General features: G+C 68.2%; 2 protein-coding genes across 2 annotated transcripts; both read right to left on the bottom strand.

Annotated features, from left to right (window-relative positions):
* Positions 1-2: 2 nt before the first annotated feature.
* On the bottom strand, positions 3-3,492 carry MCRS1 (microspherule protein 1). The gene is made up of 14 exons (XM_030468124.1): positions 3,383-3,492; positions 2,892-3,021; positions 2,659-2,797; positions 2,230-2,388; positions 1,997-2,106; positions 1,785-1,893; positions 1,546-1,684; positions 1,372-1,447; positions 1,215-1,243; positions 986-1,078; positions 794-876; positions 596-683; positions 368-495; positions 3-244 (listed from the first exon to the last, which is right to left on the bottom strand). The coding sequence occupies exons 2-14, from the start codon at positions 2,999-3,001 to the stop codon at positions 158-160; spliced, it is 1,350 nt and encodes a 449-aa protein (XP_030323984.1). The 5' UTR covers positions 3,002-3,021; positions 3,383-3,492; the 3' UTR covers positions 3-157.
* A 293-nt stretch (positions 3,493-3,785) lies between these two features.
* Positions 3,786-8,908, bottom strand: ITGA7 (integrin subunit alpha 7; the record flags this gene model as incomplete). Its single annotated transcript, XM_030468081.1, has 16 exons — positions 3,786-4,144; positions 4,734-4,859; positions 4,939-5,037; positions 5,461-5,574; positions 5,780-5,872; positions 6,050-6,226; positions 6,653-6,755; positions 6,844-6,921; positions 7,022-7,101; positions 7,200-7,283; positions 7,486-7,684; positions 7,797-7,909; positions 8,017-8,187; positions 8,303-8,472; positions 8,645-8,706; positions 8,805-8,908. Coding segments are annotated over 16 exons (1,953 nt in total), but the record flags the coding sequence as incomplete, so codon positions are not given.
* Positions 8,909-9,092: the final 184 nt, after the last annotated feature.

Here is a 9,092-nt window from a genome sequence, read left to right as displayed (position 1 = left end):
TGCCCCCCCCCTCCCGGGGTGTCCCCACCCAGGTATGGGGCAAAACACTTTATTGGAAGGTGACAATCTCTGGGGGCTGGAGGGGGACACAGTGCCCCTCAGGAGGTGGCTGAGGGGAGTCTGTGGGGGGGACACAGCAGGAAGAGCCCCCCCCAGGTCACTGCTGGGCCAGTTTGGCTGCCTCAGCCTTGATGAGGGCAATCAGGTCCTGGTTGATGAGGAAGACAAAGCGGAGGCTGGCGATCTGCAGGGGGAACAGGAGGGGGAGTGGGATCTGCAGGGGGAGCAGGGAGGGGGGGGGATCCCCAGAACCACCCCCCAGGCCTCTCCAGGACCCCCCAAACCCCTCCTCCCCCCAGGGTCTCACCTCCACCACGGAGTTGTTGTTGAGTTTCCACTTGTTGCCACCCAGCACGGGGCGGCCGTCGATGTAGATGGGGCGCCGGCCCTCGTTAGCAATGAAGAAATCCCCATTGTTCTTCAGCTTAATGACACCTGGAGGGGGGGGGGGGAACGGAGTGAGGAGGGGGGGGAAGGGGGGAAACAAGGGGAGGGGGAGCACAGAGCAGCCCCCCACTCCCTGCCCCCTCCCTACCCTGCTTGCGGGAGATCTTCCAGGCGGGTCCCTCCAGTGCCAGGTCCACATCGATCTGATTGTCCTTGGTGGCTCTGCCCAGAGTGATCTGGGGGAGCAGGAAAAGGGGGAGGGGAGATGAAGGGGGGGTTCCCCTGGGTGGGTGGGGGTCCTACAACACCCACCACCCCCTTTTCCCCCCCCCTCCTCAGTGCTCACCTCCCGGGAGCGCATCAGGTACCGCACCATGCGGCCCCGCAGCACGGCCAGGGTCTGGCTGTCAAAGTCTGGGGAGCTCATCCCTGTGGGAAGAGGGGGTGAGAGGAGGGACAGAGGGACAGAGAGCTGAGGGGACAGACAGACAGAGACAGACAGACAGACAGACAGACAGACAGCCCCCCCAGCTCTCACCTGTGATGCTGTCAACCAGAACCTGCCACTTGTGCAGCTCCTGCTCCAGCTGCCGGATCTCTCGCTTCTGCCTCCGGTCAGCCACGGTCAGCTCTGGGGAGAAGGGGAGGGTTGGGGGTGCTGGGGGGGCACCCCCTGGGCTGGGGTGGAAGGGGGGGGGAAGCCCCTGGAGCCTCCCACCACCACCACCACCAATTCAGGCTGCCCAGGAGGAACAAGCTGGACTCACCGTGCTCCAGCACCTCATCCCGCACGTCCCTGCGGAGGAGAAGGGGCAGATGAGACAGTGCAACCCCCCCTCTCCCCCCCATAAACCCTCCCTGGGGTGTTCTCCCAAGCCAGTCCCCCCCTTCTCCTCCCCAGCCCCCCCAAACCCCCTCACTCACTTGAGTTTGCTGTCATCCAGCATGTCCTCAGCATCCGAGAAGTTCAGGACTTGGTCTCCCTTGGGCAGCGGCTGCACTGGAGGGAGCAGGAGAGGAGGGAGTGAGGGGGCACAGGGGACACGGGGGACAGGGGACACGGGGGACAGGGGACACGGGGGACCCCTGGGGCCTCACCAGTCTGGTCCTCCAGCAGGTAGTACTGCTTCATCAGCTGCCAGTGGAGCTGCAGGGCCTTGGCAGTGCGGGAGGGGTAGAAGATGTCGGGGTGTTTGTGGAGCAGCTCCTGGAAGGTGTCGAGGGTGGGCTGGCTGGTCTGCAGGGGACAGAGGGGACACCTGGCACCAAGGACACCCTGACAAGAACCCCAGCCCCCAGCTCACCCCCCCCAAAGCTCCTCTCCCCCTGGCTCTCACCGATCCCACTTTGTTGAGCAGCTGCTCCTCGGCTTTGCTGAAGAGCACTTTGCTCTGGATGGCAGCGATGGCCTCAGGGTGCAGCTGCCTCATGGCTTGGCAGGCCAGTCTTGGGGAGGGGGGGGCAAAACACACAGTATAAGACACCCCCCCCTAAAAAAAACCACCCCAAACAGCTCCCTTCTGCCCCTCGGGCCCTGCCCCAGGCTCACTTGGAGATGATGGGGTCGTAGAGCAGCGCGTACCAACGCTCCTGGATCTCCCGCAGGTTGAAGCGGCAGCTGAACTTCACCCCCAGGTGCACTGAGGTCAAATCGTTGGTCTGGAAAACCCCCCCCGGGGTGAGGGAGGGGTCCCCAGGGGCCAGGGAGGGGTCCCCAGGGGTCAAGGAGGGGTCCCCAGGGGCCAGGGAGGGGTCCCCACCCACCCACCCCAGGGCTGTTACCTGCAGCACGGCGTTGATGAGCAGGAGATCGTCCGCAGGTTTCCAGCGCCCCAGGTCCTTGGTCACCTGCAGGGGTTGTTTGCTTTTCTTCATCCGTTTGGCCAGGCCTGGGGGTGGCACAGGGCTGGGGGCCACGGGGACTGTCACTGCCTTGGAGACCTGGGGGGGGACACAGAGATGAGGTGGGGGGGAAAGGCAGTGATGAGCCCCCCCCCCTCCCTGTTCCTGACAGACCCTAAAGCTCTGCTGGGCCCTGGGCATCTGCACCCATCCCCTGATGTGGCCACCAGACCCTGGGTGTCCCCACTGGTCCCTGGGTGTCCCCGCTGGTCCCTGAGTGTCCCAGCTGATCCCTGGATGTCCCAGCTGATCCCTGGCTGTCCCAGATGATCCCTGGCTGTCCCCCTCTGTCCCCCCTGGTCCCCTCACCTTCTTCTTCTCGCTGGAGGAGGGTTCACTGCCCGAGCAGCGCCCGGGTTCGACCCCCCCAGTCCCCTTGGCCCTGCTGGAGGACTTGGCCAGGCTGCTCTCTACCAACTCATCATCAAACTTCTTCCTCTTGATGAACCTGGGAGAAACGAGAAGGCTCCGAGTCCCCCGTGCCCTCCCCTCGGGGTCCCCTCCCCTCCCCTTCCCGTCCCCCTCCCCTCTCCCCACGGTACCGGGAGGAGCTGCGGCGTTTGGGGACGGCGCCCGAGGCCGGGGCTGAGCTCCGCTTCTGTCCCGCCAGGGACTCCTCGTCCTCGGAGCGACTCGTGGCGCCCGACGCCATCAGTCCGGAGAGCAGCACGTCTGGGGAGGGGGGGACAGGGACACGGGAGTCCCCAGGTGTCCCCACGGGACACGCTGCGGAGGGGACACGGCGGGGACAAGCGGGAGGAGACGGGGACAAGGAGGGGGGGTGGGGATGGAGGGTGAGGGGGTGCGGGGGACGTGGGAGACAGCGAGGGACGCGGGGAGGGGGGGCACGGGGAGGGGAGACGCGGGGAGGGGAGACGCGGGGAAGGGAGACGCGGGGAAGGGAGACGCGGGGAAGGGACGCGGGGAAGGGACGCGGGGAAGGGACGCGGGGGCCCCGTGAGGGGACTGAGGGACAGGAGGAGCCCCGGGACAGCCCCCCCGCCCCCGGCAGCCGCTGCCGCCCCGGCCTCACCATCCCCGGGCGCGGAGGCTCCGAGCGCTCCCCGATGGCGTCGGCTCCGGAGCCCCCATGGAGGGCGCCGCTTCCGGAAGGGGCTCTGACGTCATCAGCAGGCGCAGCGAAGCCCAAGAGGGCGCCGCCATTTAAAGGTCCGTGTGGGAGGCGCCATCTTGGTTACGGGCAGGGCCGCGCCCCCTCCCCCTGAGCCCCCGGGACCGGGGCAGCAGTGGCCGAACCCGCTCCACGGGCGAGGAGAGGGACGAACCCCTTTACCTCGGCAGACAGGGCTGGCCCCGGGGCCGGCAGCGCAAACACGCACACCCATAATGGCGGCTTCCCCTCCCGCCACACCCATCATGGCGGCTGCCGTACCACACCCATCATGGCGGCTGCCGTACCACACCCATCATGGCGTCCCCCACCTCAGGCCGGGCGGGACGCGGGCCGTGGAGGGGCCGTTGTTTTTATTGCGTTAATTTCTTCACCGCCGTGGGCCTCGTGGGGCTGCACTCCCCGTGGGGCCCCGTGAGCCGTCCCGTGTCCCCCACGGGCTCCGTTTCCCCCCCCCCCCCGTGTCCCACGCGTGTCCCCGGGCTACGCCGAGCTGGGGGTCATGCGGCCCTCGCCGGGGTCCCGCGGGTGGGCGGCCCACTCGCGCCTCTGGATGGTTCCCGTCTTCTCCTCCCGGAATTGCTGCCGCTCCTCCCGCGGGATTTTCACCGCGTGGTACCGGGGAACGGCGGGGGGGGCGCGGGCCCGGCGGAAGAAACCGAACTGCGGGGGGGAGAGGGCGGTCAGGGACACGCGGGGACATCCCGGCTGCGGGTGACACGGAACGGCACAGCACGGCGTGGGGTGGCACGTGTCACAGCGTGTCACAGCAAGTCACAGCGTGTCACAGCGTGTCACAGCGTGTCACAGCGTGTCACAGCGTGTCACGTCAGGTCATGTCACGAGGGTGGCACAGCACAGCACGGCATCGTGTGCTGGGACATCGTGTGACAGCACAGCACGGCACAGGATGGCACCTCACAGCGTGTCACAGCGTGTCACAGCGTGTCATGTCACAGCCAGGGCGGCATGGCATGGCATGGCTTGGCACGGAATGTCACATTATGTGACAGCCAGGGTGACACGGCACGGCACAGCGTGGCACAGCATGGCATGGCATGGCATGTCACGTCACAGCAGGGTGACATGGCACAGCATGGCACAGCATGGCACTTCATGATGTCACATCACGTCACATCACAGCCAGGGTAGCACAGCACAGCACGGCACGGCACGGCCGGGTGTCCCAGCACGTCCCATCCCTGTGCCATGGGGAGGGGACACGTCCCCCCCGCCATGTCCCCTCCCTCACCTTCCAGAGGACAAGGACCAGCAGGGCCAGCACCAGGACCCCGGCCAGCACTGCCAGCAGGATCACCCACCAGGGGACACCCCCGGCCACTGCCACCCCCGGGTCCAGGTAGATGGAGATGGAGATCTGTGGAGAGAGGGGGGGTCAGGGGGTGACAGGGGAGGGGTCCGAGGGGGGGGTCCAGGTTGGGGGGAGGTGTCCAGACCTGCGTGGTGGCATTGCTGAGCACCAGGTTCTTGATGGACGATGTCACCGAGACGCTGGCACGAAGGATCAGCTCCACTGAGGTGACAGTCAGGTACTCCTTGGGGGGGGACAGGGGTGGCTCAGCCCCCTCCCCATCCTGGGGGTCCTGTCCCGGGGGTCCCCATCCCACGAGCTCCATCCCAGGGCTCCTGTCCCCATCCCGAGGGTCTCAGCTCGGAAGTCCTCTCTGGAGGTCCCCAACCCCCACATCAAGGGCTCCGTCCTGGGGGGTCCCATCCCAGGGCTCCTGTCCCCATCCTGACCCCCCCATCCCGGGGGTCCCTCTCCCCATCCCAGGGGTCTCACGAGGGGGTCCTGCCCCAGAGGGCCCTATCCCCATCCCGATGGTTCCATCCTGCTGGTCCCATCCCTATCCTGGGGGTCCCATCCCCATCCTGGGGGTCCCATCCCTATCCTGGAGATGTCCCTGTCCCCACCGCGGGGTTCCCCATCCCCCTGGGGGGGTGAAGCCCCCCGGTACCTCCAGGAAGCTGCTGTTCCAGAGCCTCCCCCGGGCCCTCAGCACCGCAGCGCGCTCGAAGTTGGGCAGGGGGCAGCGGAAGGGTTGGCAGCGAGCGGTGCCCTGGGCACAGTCCTGGGGGAAAGGGGGGGTCAGGGCAGCTGTACCCCAACACCGGGGGCACCACAGAAACAGGGGCACCCCAGAACCAGGCCAGCCCAGGATTGGGGCACCCTAGAACCAGGGGCACCCCAGAACCGGGCCAGCCCAGGATTGGGGCACCCTAGAACCAGGGGCACCCCAGAACCGGGCCAGCCCAGGACAGGGGCACCCCACTCACCAGCGTGACGTTCCTCCTCCTCTCAGAGGGTGCTGGCACCCACCAGGACCCCGCGGGGGCCCCCTCGAAGGACTCATCCTCCCCGGGTGGTTCCTGGGAGAGGGGGGAGGAAGAAAAGAATAGGAGGGCATGGAGGGGGAGAACGGGGACCCCCGTGTGTCCCCCCTGTGTGTCCCCCCCGTGTGTCCCCCCCATGTGTCCTCCCCGTGTGTCCTCCCCGTGTGTCCCCTCTGTGTGTCCCCCCCGTGTCCCCCCGCTGCGTGGCTGTACCAGGGCGAGGCGCAGGGGGTTGGCGGGGGGGCTGCAGGCTGCGCGGTGCCCCGGGGGGGTCACCAGCTCCATCTCCAGGGGGTAGAGGAGCCACTTCCCGTTCTGCAGCTCCAGCGGCCACTGCAGGGTGAGCGCGGCCGAGCCCGGGGAGCGCAGGACGGGGCCCCGAGTGGCGACCTGGGGGGGGGAAGGGGCAAAAAGAGGGGGACAGTGAGCGGTGGGCTCTGATCCCCGACCACCCCCCCTCCCCCCGCCTTGATTCACGGCTGCCACCAACACGGACCCCCCCCCAACCCACGGACAACCCCGCACGGACCTCCCGGACCACGCTCCACACAGGGACAGCCCCCCCACCCCTACCAACAACCCTCACCCCACCCCCCCCAGACCCCCGACCCACGGCTGCCCCCGTACGGACCCTCTGACTCTCGGATCCCCCCCACGGACCCCCCCGACCCATGGACACCCCTTGCACAGACCCCCAACCCCCCAGCTTCTTCCCGCACGGACCCCCCTACCCCAAAACTGCCCCAACCCGGCAGCGTGGAGCAGGAAGGGGAGCAGAGGGGTGACCCCCCCGGACCTCCCCCCCCCGGCACTCACCGTCACCTCGAAGCTGACAGCGCTGCCCACCTCCCTCTCCCTCCGCACCGCGCTCTCCCCCCGCACCACCCCGCCGAAGAAGAGCTGGGGGGGCACCGCCACGCTGCGGGGGGGGGAGGTGGGGGTCAAGACAGCCCCATGGACACCCCCTCCGGACCCACACCCCCACCCAGGGACCCCCCCTCACTCACCCCGTCACAGAGAGTGCCAGCTCGATGACCACCCGGGCTCGGGCGACCACCGGCTGCAGCCCCGGCTGCTCACTGATCCTGGGGAGATGCCGGGGGGGGGTTAGGAAGGGGAGGGGGGACAGCACCCCAACTCCTCCCCTCCAGCAACCCCATCCCCCCCTCCCCCCCCCAGGCTCACGTGGACAGCACGAGCTGCACCGCCAGGTCCGTGGTCTCGATGGTGATGCCCGAAGTGCTGAGGATGAGGAAGAACCGAACCTGGAGGTAGGGGGGGGGGCAGGGAGGGTGAGGGGGGGCCCGGGTTGGGGGGGGAGGAGTGAGGGGGTGGGATGAGGGGGGAGGGGAGCTGCCCCCACCTGTGCTCCGCGTTTCAGGGGGTTCCCCAGCTCGCACTCCACCTCTGAGCCGTTCTGGTTGGCCAGGCAGACCACCGGCTTCTCCTGGGGGGGCACAGAGCTGAGCCCCCGCTGCTGGGGAGGGGGGGACATACACAGCCCTCTGCACCCCGAGACTGAGCCCTCCGGGACCCCTGAGACCCCGGGGTTATCCCCATCCCGCCGTGTCCCCATCCCCCTGCCCATCCAGGACCCCCCCCATCCCGGCACCCTCAGCACCCCCCTCCCCGGGACCCCCACCCCTCACCGAGGGGGTTCGGCTGTCGAAGGGGCGCAGGGCGGAGTAGGGCAGCTCGGGGGGGAGGGTGGCGGTGAGCAGCGCCTGGTGGGCATCGTCCCCATCCCGCTGGGGGTCCTGGGGGTCTGAGGGGAAGTTGGTGACCAGGATCTCCAGGGCCACATCCTTCTGGTCGCTCATGGCGAAAATGGCAGTGCCATCCTCAGCCCTTGGGGACAGAGACACCGTGAGGAAAAGAAACCCAAAACCATAAGGTATCCCCAACACCCCCCGTAGGGTTGGGGGGCCCGATCCCGCCCCCCCCCCTCCCCCTCCCTCACCGGGGCAGGGGGAGGAACTCGGAGTCCCCCAGGCGGGCACAGAACTGGGAGCTCAGCTGGAGGTTGCTCTGGCAAATCTTGTCATCCCCGCAGCCCTGCTTCAGAAAATGCACCTGGGGGGGGGACACACGGGGACATTCCAGCAGCCCCCCTAAGGGACACTGCACCCCAAAACACCGGGGAGGGAGGAGGGGACCGGGGGGAGCGGCCGAGTCCCCACCTCGGTGCGGTGGCTGCTGGGGGGCTGAGGGCTGAGGGCAGGCAAGAGGGGGGGCAGGGCAGCCCCCCGGGTCCTCCGCACCCCCCCCCGGCTCTGCCGCCTGTCCCCGGCTCCCTGGATGCCGTAGGCGAGGGTGACGGCGATGGGACGCAGCTTGTCGTGGATATTGTCCTGCGGGGGGTGGGGATATGGGTGAGGGTGGGGAAAGGGATGGGGATGAAGATGAGGATGAGGAAAGAGGTGAGGTGGGGATGGGGATGGAGCCGGGGTGGGGACAAGGACTCACCTGGAGCTGGAAGGTGGCCGTGTGACAGACCCGGGAGTGCTGCCGGGGCAGCTCCAGCGTTCCCGAGATTTGATGCTCAGGATCCGAGGGTCGGCGGCCCAGGAAGGCTCCGCGGGGGGGGTGTCCCAGGCGCCGCCGCTCCGTGTCGGCATCGAACACGAACTCCAGCACTGAGGGCAGAGGGACGGGGGCGATGCTGGGGGTCCCTCCCCTCCTATCCCGGGGGTCCCTGTGTGTCTGTGTGTGTGTGTCTGTGTGTGTGTGTCCGTGTTTGTGTGTCTGTGTGTGTGTGTGTGTCCGTGTTTCTGTGTGTCCCCCACTGCCCGTGCCCCCCCCACTCACCCAGGTGGGGGCTGTAGCTGGCAGGACTGGCTGTGTAGCTGAAGCAGGCTTGGACGTCCACGCTGTTGGGAGGACACAAAGAGGGGGGGCACGGGGTGAAACAGGCAGCACCCCCCCACCCGGCCGTGCGCCTGGGGAGGGGACAGCAGGTGACACCCACCAGATCCCCTCCTGGTGCCGGCAGTTGCTCTGCTCCAGGTCGATGTTGGGGGGGGTCAGGGAGATGTTCCTGGAGACGTGGACAACGGGCCGGGCCCTGCCAAGGGGTAGGAGTAGGGGGTGCTGGGCTGGGACTACCCAGAACCTGGCACAAACCCAGCACCCACCCTCCCTGCGGGACCCCCGACCCTGCTCAGGGACCCCCTGGGTCAGGGGATGCTCTGGGAGAGTCTGGGAGGTGGGGGTCCTGTGGCAGTGGGGGGGAATGCACCGGGATGGGGATGGTCAG

This window comes from Calypte anna, chromosome 33 (genome assembly GCF_003957555.1).
Source record: "Calypte anna isolate BGI_N300 chromosome 33, bCalAnn1_v1.p, whole genome shotgun sequence".
Classification (NCBI taxonomy): Eukaryota; Metazoa; Chordata; class Aves; order Apodiformes; family Trochilidae; genus Calypte; species Calypte anna.
This window is presented reverse-complemented; position numbering and strand designations above follow the sequence as displayed.

Excerpts from the sequence above, each read along its gene's own strand:
- MCRS1 (XM_030468124.1), bottom strand. The coding sequence starts at position 3,001 with ATGGCGTCGGGCGCCACGAGTCGCTCCGAGGACGAGGAGTCCCTGGCG. Across the intron at positions 1,244-1,371 it reads CTGGATGACAGCAAACTCAA|GGACGTGCGGGATGAGGTGC; the intron begins GTGAGTGAGGGG and ends TCTCCTCCGCAG. Across the intron at positions 877-985 it reads TCTGGTTGACAGCATCACAG|GGATGAGCTCCCCAGACTTT; the intron begins GTGAGAGCTGGG and ends CTCTTCCCACAG.